The following is a 12534-nucleotide window of genomic DNA, read 5'->3' on the forward strand; positions in this document are numbered from 1 at the left end:
TTACTGCAAACCCCAAGTGGCCAGAAATCACAGAAGCTTTGCTTCATGGTCAACAGCCTCATGATCAACCTGATCTTATTGCCTGTGTTTGCCATGCCAAAATCAGAGCAATCATTCATGACATTATAACCAATGGCATTTTGGGAAAAACAGTTGCAAGAGTGCACACCATTGAGTTCCAGAAACGTGGGCTTCCTCATATGCATATTATCATTTTCCTCCACCCTGATTCTAAACTGCAAACTCCTGAAGATGTAGACAGCCTCATTTCTGCTGAGTTTCCCGAAGACAACCCTGAGCTTCTTGAGTTGGTCAAACACTTTATGGTGCATACTCCCTGTACTGGAAGCATCACAGCTGCATGTGTAAAGGAGCCATCCAAAGGTTGCTCAAAATCATTTCCCAAACCATACCATGATCAAACCACAATTAATGTTGACTCTTACTCAGTGCTGAGATGTAGAGCAAATCGTGGCACTCATATAGTTGGAGGAAAAGAAGTTGACAATCAATGGGTGGTTCCATATTGCCCTTACCTTCTCTGGAAATACTGATGTCACATTAATGTTGAATGTATTGCTTCCATTAAAGCAATCAAATACATTTACAAATATGTTTGCAAAGGCCATGACCGCACAACACTGGAGTTCCACAATTGCCAGGATGAAGTTAAAATGTATCTTGATTCACGCTTTGTTGGTGCATGTGAAGCTACATGGTGTTTGATGCACTTTTGGATGCATGAGGAGAAGCCAGCAGTGATATGCTTACAGGTTCACACTGAGAACAATCAGATTGGTACATGGGATGAAGCAGAAAATGTTCAGCAAGTAATTAATACACGGGGTGGTCAAGCTACTACTCTAACAGCTTACTTCAAAGCCAATGAAGAGTACCCAGAGGCAAGGGATGTACTATATCCAGACTTTCCATCCAAATTTGTCTATCAAAAGAACACTAGAAAATGGAAGCCACGTCAAAGAGGGGATGCTATTGGCAGAATGTATTACTGCCATCCCACTGCTGGAGAGCACTTTTATCTCCATACTCTTTTATCTGTTGTCAAAGGTGCCAGATCATTTGCAGAGCTCAGGACTATCCCTGGATCAAATGTTCCATGTGCAAGCTATCATGAGGCATGCCTGAAACGTGGCCTACTTGAGGATGACAGTGAATGGAAGCAATGCTTACAAGAGGCAGGAGACATGGCAACTGGCCATCAACTCCAAGATCTATTTGCTACAATTTTACGTGAATGTTCACCATCCAATCCTATACAGTTGTGGGCTGACTTCCAACACAAATTTTGTGATGACCTTTGGCATAGGCTACGCATTTCCAATGTTCAAGATGATCCTACAGAGGAGGAGGTCTATGATTATGGCCTTTACCTAATTAAGGGAATTCTTCTGCAAATGAACAAGTCATTGGCAGACTGTCCTGGAATGCCACAACCACAGCATAATTGGGCTGCTGATTTTGGAAATCAACTTATTGCAGAGCAGTGAAACTATGATCCAATAGAATAGCACCAGTTAGCAGATGAGCACATTGCAAATCTCAACCTAGGTCAACACTCTGCCTTTAATGAGATTTGCCATGCTGTTGAAACAAAGTCTGGACAGACATTTTCCCTTCATGGCCCTGGTGGAACTGGGAAGACCTATTTCTATAACACTCTGTGTCATTTCCTGCGTGGCCAAGGCAAGATTGTACTGTGTGTTGCATCATCTGGCATTGCATCACTTCTACTGCCAGGGGGGTGTACAGCACATACTACCTTCAAAATTCAAATTCAAATACATGAAGCATCACACTGTGGCATTAAGCATAATGACAATCTGGCAGAATTTCTGCAGGCCACAGATTTGGTTATTTGGGATGAGGCACCTATGCAACATCGCCACATTCATGAAGCTGTGGACAGGACTTTCCAAGATGTGTGAAACTCTGAGCAGCCCTTTGGTGACCTTACTGTTGTCTTTGGTGGGGACTTTAAACAGATCCTACCAGTCATTATCAAAGGGGGCAGAGCTGATATTGTTGGAGCATGCATGCAAAGGTCAAGATTGTGGGCCCATATCAAAGTTTTGAAGTTAACACAAAACATGTGCTTAAATACAGCTCTTCCTCATGAGCAAGACTTTGCACAGTGGCAATTGGATGTTGGACAAGGACAGCATACAAATCCAGATAGTACCATCCAACTTCCTGAGTCTTTCAAATGTCCACAGAATACTGAAGACTCTCTGATTGCTACCATTTATCCGGGAATCAACTCCCAGCCCCCTCCCAATGATCAATATTTTGCTGAGCGCACCATTCTTGCCAGTCGCAATGATGATGTTGACACAATAAATGCAAAGATTCTCTCAAGGCTTCATGGAAGAGAACATGTTTTTCACAGTGCAGATGCAGTTATTGTAAGGGCAACCTCAAGATAGCCGCACAGTGCAAGCCTAGCAGAGGGAGAATCCAAAGAAATGAATAAGACTAACTACAATACATGAGAGAGCTGCTCACCTAGCAGAGGGAGAATCCAAAGAGAACAGGATGGGGATTCTCCATGCTAGGAAGCGAAGTATATACTGTAGTAGCGTGGGAGGAATGAAGGGTAACTGTACAGTACACCAGCCACAGGTACGAACGAATATCACAAGGTACGAGGGGGCATGTGATAATGAAGTGGAAGGGGAATGTACAGGAGTCGTGCCAGCGACCTGGGGAAGTGGGGACAAGGAGTAATGAAGTGGGAAAGGAGGATAGAGGTAGCCCGGACGAGCCCCGAAGTGTATCTACGAGTCCGAGCGAGTCTGAAGCGTCCGAGCGAGTCCGAGGCGAGTCTGAAGCGTCCGAGCAAGTCCGAGGCGAGTCTGAAGTGCGGGAAGACTTCGGAGTCACCGGACGGGGCTCGGATGCGAAGGGAGTGAACGGAAGGGAAGCGGAAAGGTAAGGGGACAAAAGGAAAGGAAAGGGGATGAAGGAAAGGGGAAAGGAACGAGGAGGAAGGGGGCGGGACAGGGGGAATAGGAGAAAATAGGAGTGTCCCCTTACAGTTATACAGTCTGCAGATGAAGGGCAACCTGAATATCTCATATATCCAGTTGAGTATCTCAACTCAATCAACTGCTCTGGCCTGCCACTTCACAAACTTGCACTTAAAGTAGGGTGCCCTATCATGATCTTGCGCAATCTCAATCCAGAACATGGTGTTTGCAATGGATCTTGCGGCATTCTGACCCGATGTCAAAATTGTGTTCTGGAAGTGTGGTTAATCACTGGAGATCATTGTGGTGAAACAATTTTTATTCCTTGGATCAGCATTATTCCCTCTGACACTCAAGTGCCTTTTTGATTCTCTTGACGCCAGTTTCCAGTCTGACTCTGTTTTGCTATGTCAATCAACAAATCACAAGGACAGTCTGTTGCTCATGTGGGTCTTGACTTCCGTACTCCAGTCTTTACACATTGGCAACTATATGTTGCTATATCCCGGGCTACATCTGTTCACAGTATCAAAGCTATCTGGGATCAGAGATCAGAGATCAGAGGAATCTAAAACAAATAATATAGTTTATCCTGAAGTAATTATTGACTAACACCTCTGTACATAGATAGCACATCATGTAACTCCTGTATGTATTCTGTACTCATATTCCACATAATATGCATTCATGACGAAGTCACGGGCCTGAAACTTGTACTATTTTAATACTCCTCCCTATATCATCCTTGTATCACGGGTGAGTATTTAGGTTGATGCTCGCAGTGCATGTCAAAAACTGGGTGCTGAATAAGTTGGCTTACAACTGGTCAATATTATGTCTAATATTTTGTTTCATATATTACAATATGATGTATTTTTGCGCAGTTTTCAAGCGGTTTTCAGGTCCCCGCCCAAGGTACTATTTTTTCCGCAGCCAGCTTCCCCGGCCAACCGTTCGCTGGCCAATTTTGCGCTTGCACCAAATTGGAGGCTTTAGATGACACTATAGTCATATTTCCACCCACTCGCCGCTCACGCTGCCCAGGGTCTTAGTCCAATCGTCTATCGTACATAAATGCGAGCCGGCTGTGGGCAGCAGAAGTTTCGCTGATATCTACAAGTTATGACGCAATGCTGTCTGTGAAAAGATAACAAATGTAAATGAACTGCAAGAGTCAAGACATAGACGCCCTCAATAAGGGTGAAGTCAAGTCCCGCATGTCCTACGACCTCCTCCGTAGCTGCGCCCCCGTAGCCGGTGTATCTTTGAATGTCAACAAACTATATAGTTTCGCAATCTGGTCTCCCTAATAGCTCGATTCATCGCTTGTATCAGAGTGAAGCAATGGTAAACACGGACCTTCTGCTCCATAGTATCCACAACTTCATGCAAGTGCTGCGCTAGCATGTTTCGCTTGCGCACATTCGACACCGGGTCCATGTCCTTGTACTGGTCAGCAAGTTCGACATAGATACTGTGCGAAGGAAAGGTCAGCAACGAGCGTTTACGCGATACGTGGCAGCCAGAGGCACCTTTTGTAATGCGTAAAGTCGTCTTCTAGTTCTCTGATGACCTGTGTAAGTGTAGTCTGAGGAGGCAAAGGATTCTTGGACGTTTCTGGGCGCTGTCGTTGAGGGGCGGAGGGCTGGCCATGTGCAGCGGGTGCCTTGCCGCTGGCATCGACTCTACGACGAGGCTCCTCCTCCTCTCCTTCTTCGAACCCTTCATCTTCGTCAGATTCGTCCATTCTGCGCTCCCGAACCCTCGGACGAATTGACCACAGCGGTGATGGGGGCCGCTCTTCGTGTACATGCCCATTCACTCTTCGCCCCTCGCGGCGACACATCGTACACGTCTTGGCGTTGTGCACAGGAGCAGAGAAGAACAGGCGCTCCATCCGTTCCCCACGTATCTGGGGGAAAGGTGTCTCTTCTTCTGTTGGTGGCGTTCTAGAGCGGATGGCGTGCGCTGGAGTCGGGGCGGCGGATCGTGAGGGTTGAGTGCTTGTACAGAGATTTGGCATTGGCGTGCTTCGGGGCGCTTCCAAGACTTCTAGATTTCTGATTCTTGGAGGGGACACTGGTTCATCTGGTTCTGATTCATCCTCGTCGACCTCAAGGAGAGTGCTTGTGCGAGGGTTGGGCATCGGCGTGCTTCGGCGCGCTTCCAAGATATCTGGGTTTCTGATTCTTGGAGGGGACGTCGGTTCATCTAGCTCTGAATCATCGCCGTCGAGTCCGAGAAGCATACTGCCGCTCCTGCCCATAGGGGAGGGCGAGGGAGGATGCGAGTGAATACCCGAGTGGATTTGAGAGTGCCTTTCCGAAATGGACTTGCGAAGGGAGCCATGTGAAGGCGAGTCGTCGGAAGAGGATACCGACGTACGAGAGCGCTCAGACCGCCGCTCCTCTATTTCCATCGATATTTGCTGAAGTACCTCATCGGTTATGAAGGGGGTCGAGGCAGAGGCACCCAGACTCGATGTGCCCGCAGTAGCGTGATCAGTGCGGATGGTCCTGTCCAGAGGATTTGCGCGGGATGGCCCCATGATGGATGTCCGGTCGTTGTCATCGTCTCCGCGAGAAGTATGTGTCTCTTCCTGTTCCACAGGAGGGTCGCCATCTTCATGCATCGATTCGCCTTCTGCAAGGATCCGGCTCCGCCCGCTCTCTCTCCTTTCTTTCAGCCCTTCCTCCACCACGCCCCGAAGGACTTCAACCTCGCCAGCCAGGCGCTCGACCTCTTGCTTAAGATGCTCGATTTCACTACCTTTGTCCTGCATAGCGCGTGTATCAGCCTCGCGCATCTCTCGTAGCTCGGTTAGGATTTGCTTGTGGTCGGCAAGTTCGCTGGTCAGCCGTGTAAGATGAGAACGCAACGTCGATATGAGAGATTCGAGTGCTGTGGATCAGAGGAGTCAACGCAAGAGATATGAGAGAAGTCAACATAGCTACCTTTCTTCTCTTCTACCGCTTCCCTGTAACGCCGTTCGACAACTTCAAGATCGTCTTGTTCCCTTTGTTTCCCCTTATCTTTCGCCTGTCTCCGCTCCGACTCAACCTTGTGCTGTACAAGCATCTCCTCCCTTTCCAAGACTCGTGTCCGCTCTCTGGCAACTTCCCGCTTGCAAACCTCCAATTCCATCTCTAGTTCTCTGACCCTTCTACGCGAGATGCCATTCTCTTCGTCCAATCTATAGAGTTTGGCTTGAACTTCGTTCAGGGCGGTGATGAAGTACACTAGTGAAAGCATGGATGAGAGAAGGGCGAGTAGATGCAGCGGTAAGACATACCATCTACCTCACGAGGCTTGCCATCACCTTCATAGCGATAGTAAGACATGTGTGGACGAGCTGGAGACTCGACTGCGTTCGTTATACCAGTTACGTCAGGTAGGTACATCTTCCCTCGTTCAGAGACGCGACTAGAATTGAGTACGTTGCTCGTGTCACGCGTTACTGGCCTTCGAGGGCTGGGGCGTGTGGGTCCGGGGGAAGCACCGACGACGTTGATTAGAGGCGTTTTCGCTTGGGAATTCGTTCTGGAAGTGTGCGGTGATTTGCGTTGTCGGGACGCAAAGGGTGATGGGGGAACGCGGGAAGGGGGTCGATGAGAAGGTTTCATTGGGGAATGTTTCTGATTTGAGTCAACGGAATGGGATGGAGATATGTTGCCTTGCACGGTGCGAGGGCGTCTGGGGGAAAAGGACACTCTGCGGAGAGCCTCCGAGAGCTTTGGACGACTAGTCACAGATTCTGTATCTGAGGGGCATTCTGACGGTGCGCGAGAGCTAACGTGCGCAGATCGCGGCGTCGCAGCATGCCCTGACTGAAGTAGGCGATCGAGTTCTGCCGTGTCATCAATTACCACGGGATCGGCGTCAACGCTCCCCATTCCCTGCAAAGAAGCACCGATAAAACCTATGAACGTCGAATGCAAATTCAAGACTCACAGGATACCGCGAGCGCGATGTCTCGTGGCCGAATGCACTGATATGACTAGCAACGGCGGGTAAAATGTCCCGTAATGGTCGATCTGGGTCGTACTCCGCGCCACTCATGCTAATGTCGTGTCGGTAACCTCGACCACCAAGTCCAGCACCGAGGGTGAGATTGCTTGCATGGTGGGCCGCCGTCGACATCGTCTCTCCACCGTACGGATTAACGCCCTCTTCATCGTCCGCCGTTCGATAAGACCAAGGGTGAATGGGGCTATGCTCGCCTTCCTCGTCAAAGTATATCCTGGACCTCTGTTCAAACGATGCAAAGTCACGGAGGGCGACGGGCTCTGATGCGTGTCTGGGATATTCGAGCGACTCTCGGTCGCCTTGAGACGCTGTGTCCGGCGTAGATGACAAGTGGAAGGAGAGGTCGGCGTGCTGCAAAGTGTGTTCCAATAGTATCCTGCCCTGCTCGAGCTCATCGCCATGAATGCTGAGGTCGAAGTCGGGCTGTCGCTTTTTGTGCAGCCTGTGCATTTGGAGAGAGGTTTCGGTGGGCCTGGCGGGGGTGTCGCCGGAGAGAAAATACAAAAGGTGATTGAATCGCCAGGCTCGATGTGGCCAACTTGAACCTTGTTGGTCAATCAACAAGCCCTCGCGCCGATCACGTGCTCGTGTCCAAGCACTCAGGGGCTCTAGGGGTCGGTGGCGGAAACAGCCTCCCGAACACGGAACACTCATTAGAAAACAACGCGCCATGCTCCGCCGACTTTCCTCGAAGCCGTTCGCGGTGGTTCGACAGGCCACATTGGCACTGATCAAAGAAGTGGAAGAGTCCAGCGCTGGGAGCAGACTTGTTCTGAGTAGGTCGCGTTTTTCCTGTTTCTGGAATGGGGCTAACGGCGACTGCAGCTGGACCTAGTGGGTGTGGAAAGTCGATGTTGCTGAAGCAAGCAGTGGAATACTGCGCACAGAAGGACTGGCTGACGCTGTATATACCCAAAGGTGCCCGCTCTCAAACAGCCAAAAAAACTGAGATTAACACTCTGTCCAGCTGCGCGTCTGGTGGATTCGACGACGCCGTATACATACGACCTCCGTTCACGCACATATCTACAGCCCAAGGCGTCCTCTCAGGCCCTAAAGCGCTTCCTTGTGGCAAACTCGACGCTGCTGCAAAACCTCACGACATCGCAAGACGTCGTTCTCGAAAAAGCAATGATACCTGCCGGAACTCCTTTGCCCAAGTTCATCCAGGTCGGATTGGACGAACAATCCTCTAGCCCAGCCATTCTCGACGCCTTGTTCCACAAAATCGGGACCCAGACCGAGTAAGTCCGCCAACACCTTCTCAACGACATTGGGTTTACGGAAACTATTGCAGTTACCCCGTTCTCCTAGCCATCGATGACTTCCAGGCTCTTTACTGTACGTCGCGCTATCGGGATCCCCACTTCAACTCAATACGCCCCTACCACCTGTCCCTTCCAAGGTTGCTCATGGAATACGCCAGTGGAAAACGCACTCTCGTAAGCACCGCCCTTTCTTCACACCACTCCCTTGCTCAACAGCGCCATCCATGCCAAGGCCCGAGGCACAGTCGTTGGCGCTATAACCGACTCTGACCCCAGCTGGCGACCGCCTCTGGAACTTCGCACCGCCCTTGGAATACCACACGGGCAACCCGTTAGTCCATACGCGAAACGGTCCGAGACAGTCCGTCAATACACGAAAGGCTTAAAACCATTCGCCGTTCCCTCTCAACTGTCGCTTGACGAGGCTGCCTCGATTTTCGAGCACTGGAAGTCGGGCGGAGCCTTTGATTCTCGTGGGTACCTTGTTGATATACCCATCTCTGTGTGCTGACAATACTTTGATAGCTGTGAGCGACGAGCTTTTCCTGGCGAAATACTCAGAGTCGAGCGGCAACCCAAGGGAATTTGTCTGGAAAGGTCTCCTCTCAAACTTCGATCCACGATAGCGCCCTATGCTAGTAGTGACTGGTGTAATTACACGCATTTATGCTGCTTAATTTACATCCTCGCACAACCGACGGGTCTTACGACTCGATGCTCACTGTCACCCGTCCACCATCTGAGTCTCGATGAACAGTGACAATGTCTCCTCTAAATGTAACCACACTCTCAAGATTTGGACACTGCGCCGCGAATTCCTGACAATTCTGTCCCAGATTGGAAAAGAGGCTCAACGGTAGCTCTAGCCGAGTGAGGCCTTGGAAAGAAGAAATCATGTCCGACACGGCATTCTAAGGAGCTTGAGAGTGTATTCCCCGCACATGCTCTGAAACTCACGATTGGCATCGACCACAAGTTTCCTCTGAGTACCTTGATAGACAGACAGCTCTGCCCCACTGCCTTTACCCAACTTACCAGCTCTTCTGTGTGGTCGCCCATGGACTCTCCCGGGTTGAAGCTAAATCGCTCCAGGGCGGGTAATCCTCCAAACGACACCAAGGCCGTCCGGAACACCTCGAAGTCTTCTTCAGGATACGGCACTAGCCCATGACCCACGGATAAACTACGAAGCGAGGTCTTCATCGACTGAACCCCCTTGCGCATCAGCCTCGCCGCATTGACTACATTAGTGTCAAGGGAGCTCAACGCAGGGAGCATATCGCCGACCATCCTATCCTCTGACAGGCCAGTGGCCCACTCGTCGTCGGACGAGTAACCCACGCGTAATTCGGTAATGCCAATATGCGCACGGAGAAAGTCGACCAGCGGTTCATCAAGCTCCACTTCACTTGGGTCGACAGATGTACCAATGTGAAACACACGCAATTTCGGGAAGCGCAGGGCGAGGAAAGGGAGTGCCGCTTCGCACCCAAAGTCGTCAAAGTCGCTTGGCAAGATGATCTCCTCCAGAGTCTCGAGCGAGCTCCGGATGAGGGAGTTAAAGCCCTGTAAGAGAAAACATCCTGCATGAATATCAGCACCAGTAGCGACCGATCGAAAAAGAGCAATTATATATATATATATATATATACCTTTTTCTTTCCAGACGACGCGCTTCAATCCCTTGACATTGAAGGTCGCGTTGTCGAGCACGTGGGGGAATCTAGGGTACTTCCAATCGTACCATGCTTCGATCACAGAGAGAGAGCTCCAATGTTCTGCGATCAGTTGCTCGAATGCATGCAACCTCTCAGCGGAATCAAACGGATATCCATGCAACACCAGTGTTCGCACTCCGGACATTTGCGCCAAAGCATCGTGATCCAGCCACGCCGTCCACGAACGGCCGGTCGTGTTGGTTTTGAGTGTTAAGTTAGTGCACTGTCTGGCGAGGGCAGAGTCTTTGGCTAGGAGCGCAAATGTCTCGTGGTAATTCGCCTTGGTATTGTCCAGGGTGGTGCTCTGGTAGAGTATGGGGCGTCCGATATCCAGAAACCTCTTGCATGCTGCGACGACGTGGGCTATGTCACGTTGAGGAAGATGCTTGATGATGTTGGTTAACAACTCTGCGGAAAGTGAGGAGAGCATCGACATCCTCTCCCAGATGAAAGCAGGGTCGTGTTAGTAAGTCGTCATGAGAGTCTGGTTAGCGTCCTAATTAAACTTGCCTCAGGCGCTTGCAGTGATAAGATTAGATCGCTTACTTCCTACTTTCTGAGTAAATCGTTGAGGTAAATGATCGTTGGTCTGTTAGTCCGCATATCCGCGATTGGGACAGATAGAACAAGGATCATAGAGCTAATTTCGAAGAATGGGCAAACATTTGTGTGCGTATGGTTGCGATAATCCGCCATACGGATTTCATTCTCGTCCTTCAAGTAGTTGAGGACCGAGTGAAAGTCCCTAGGACATTCAACAAACTTGTGAGTCCAAAACAAGAGGTGACGCACTACAGATATTCAAAGGCAATTTTGACGCGTTGCCGTGGCTGCAATGCGAATGCGAAGTGACACAGCTCGTGCTTGGGAGCAAAGAAAGGTCTACGCAAGGACTTCGAAAAAGTAAGGAGTTTCAGAGTCGCCTTCCGATGTTCATGAAACTTGATTATTCATATATCTGCGCGCGCAGTCGAAAGGTGGGTATTAGATGTTTCTACAACAGAGAATACATAGATCTTCCGCGTCCGTAACGGATACAATGTAGAGGGATGATGAAATCATGGTTCGAAATGGATACACGGTGGAATTATGCCCGAGCCTTGCCCTTTCCCTTGCCCTTGCTGACGGTCCTATTGGTATACTTTTGCTTGTGTTGAGCCTTCGGTGAACTATTACTGGGGAATAAACCTCGAGGAGGAGGGGAGGAGAGAGAAGAAGAACGAGGAGGCGTAGCAAGCTGAAGAAATGCTGGCCTTGCTGGTTTTTTGACCGGTTCTTTGCGTATTTGCGAAGGGGTCGAGTTGGGAATGTCATCAGAAGATAAATCAATAAAGTCTATAGTTGGGTGTTTTGTAGGACGTTTTGGAGGAGACGGCGTTGAAGGAGGAGAGTCGGGGCCATCGGAAGTTAAATCGATAAAGTCGATATTTGGGTATTTTCGACGGATCTTTACTGGAGAAGATGGAACGGACGAAGATGATGGTGGTAGTTCGGCGTATTCGGATTCGTCGTCGTTCAAATCGTCGTCGAGGTCATCGTCTTCAACATATGGAGTAGGCGCATGGTCCAAAATGCGGTAAACGGCACTAGCTTCGTCCATTCTATAGGCACCAAACTCGTCGTCGCTGTCGTAAGCGTCGTCGGTCTTGCGGAACGTTGTAGCGGAATTTCTGGAGGATGCGGTGGACTGTGGTTTTGATAATCTTGATGTGCTGGCTATGGCATTATTCCGGGACAGATGGTCTTCCTCATCCCCTTCTCCCTGCTCCCCGTCCCCGTCTTCGTTCTCCACCACCTCTGCCTCTTGCACCTCGTCGCCGGCCTCTTCTTCGTAGTCCGCTTCTTCTCCCTCCACGCTCTCAGCTTCCTGCTCGTCCTCGTCCTCCTTCCAGTCACGGAGCTCTTCCTCGTAGTCGTAGTGTTCTTCCCCCTCATTCTCGACTTCTTGTTCCTCCCCACTCCCGTGTCCATCGCTGACGTCTTCCTCATGATCTTCTTCCTCGTCCTCTTCTACTCCATAGATCTTGCTCGCTCGTTCAGCCTCTAAAAATTCCTCGAGCTCTCTCGCATCCTCCGGGTCCGTTGTCCTCACCGGTGGCACCGACCATCCGCCGATACGCCTGCCCTCGCCGAAAGCATCCAATTCGTCGAAGTCATCTTCGTCCGGCTCTTCCTGTTCATCTGGTATGAAAGCCCCGAAGGCCACGCGAGGGGTGCTCCGCAGAAATCCGCGATCCTTGATGACATTGCCAGTGCGAAGATCCACTTCGTCGTCCTCGCCTAGGGGGCGAGAGTAGCGTTCCGCTATAGAGGCCCACGCATCAAACAGCCGCAGAGTTGATTCTTCTCGGGCATAGTTGACCTCTGAGGGTGTCGACGATGGACCCCGAGACGGCGGGCGAGAGGGAGTTCGAGAAGCAGTTCGTGGCCGTTTGCGAGGAGAGGGGCCGTCGGAAAGTCGATACGGAGTAGGGAAATATGAGTCGAGTGAACCTGATAACGTTATCTCAGAGTCTGTCGTAGACTCACGCATCG

The 12534-nt window shown here is 50.2% G+C and overlaps 3 protein-coding genes across 3 annotated transcripts; 1 reads left to right on the forward strand and 2 right to left on the reverse strand.

The window, feature by feature from the left end:
- Positions 1 to 4209: 4209 nt before the first annotated feature.
- Positions 4210 to 7463, reverse strand: PC9H_006331 (uncharacterized protein; the record flags this gene model as incomplete). Its single annotated transcript, XM_036775881.1, has 6 exons — positions 4210 to 4293; positions 4347 to 4461; positions 4520 to 5888; positions 5942 to 6226; positions 6280 to 6883; positions 6939 to 7463. 6 exons carry the CDS (start codon positions 7461 to 7463, stop codon positions 4210 to 4212), a joined length of 2982 nt encoding a protein of 993 aa, XP_036631900.1.
- Positions 7464 to 7683: 220 nt separating this feature from the next.
- RSM23 (37S ribosomal protein S23 mitochondrial) lies at positions 7684 to 8907 on the forward strand (the record flags this gene model as incomplete). Its single annotated transcript, XM_036775882.1, has 6 exons — positions 7684 to 7789; positions 7839 to 7931; positions 7981 to 8257; positions 8311 to 8455; positions 8514 to 8754; positions 8807 to 8907. 6 exons carry the CDS (start codon positions 7684 to 7686, stop codon positions 8905 to 8907), a joined length of 963 nt encoding a protein of 320 aa, XP_036631901.1.
- Positions 8908 to 8985: 78 nt separating this feature from the next.
- On the reverse strand, positions 8986 to 12532 carry PC9H_006333 (uncharacterized protein; the record flags this gene model as incomplete). Its single annotated transcript, XM_036775883.1, has 6 exons — positions 8986 to 9192; positions 9239 to 9271; positions 9317 to 9864; positions 9934 to 10407; positions 10792 to 10829; positions 11472 to 12532. The coding sequence occupies 6 exons, from the start codon at positions 12530 to 12532 to the stop codon at positions 8986 to 8988; spliced, it is 2361 nt and encodes a 786-aa protein (XP_036631902.1).
- Positions 12533 to 12534: the final 2 nt, after the last annotated feature.

Source organism: Pleurotus ostreatus (genome assembly GCF_014466165.1).
Source record: "Pleurotus ostreatus strain PC9 chromosome Unknown scaffold_4, whole genome shotgun sequence".
Classification (NCBI taxonomy): domain Eukaryota; kingdom Fungi; phylum Basidiomycota; class Agaricomycetes; order Agaricales; family Pleurotaceae; genus Pleurotus; species Pleurotus ostreatus.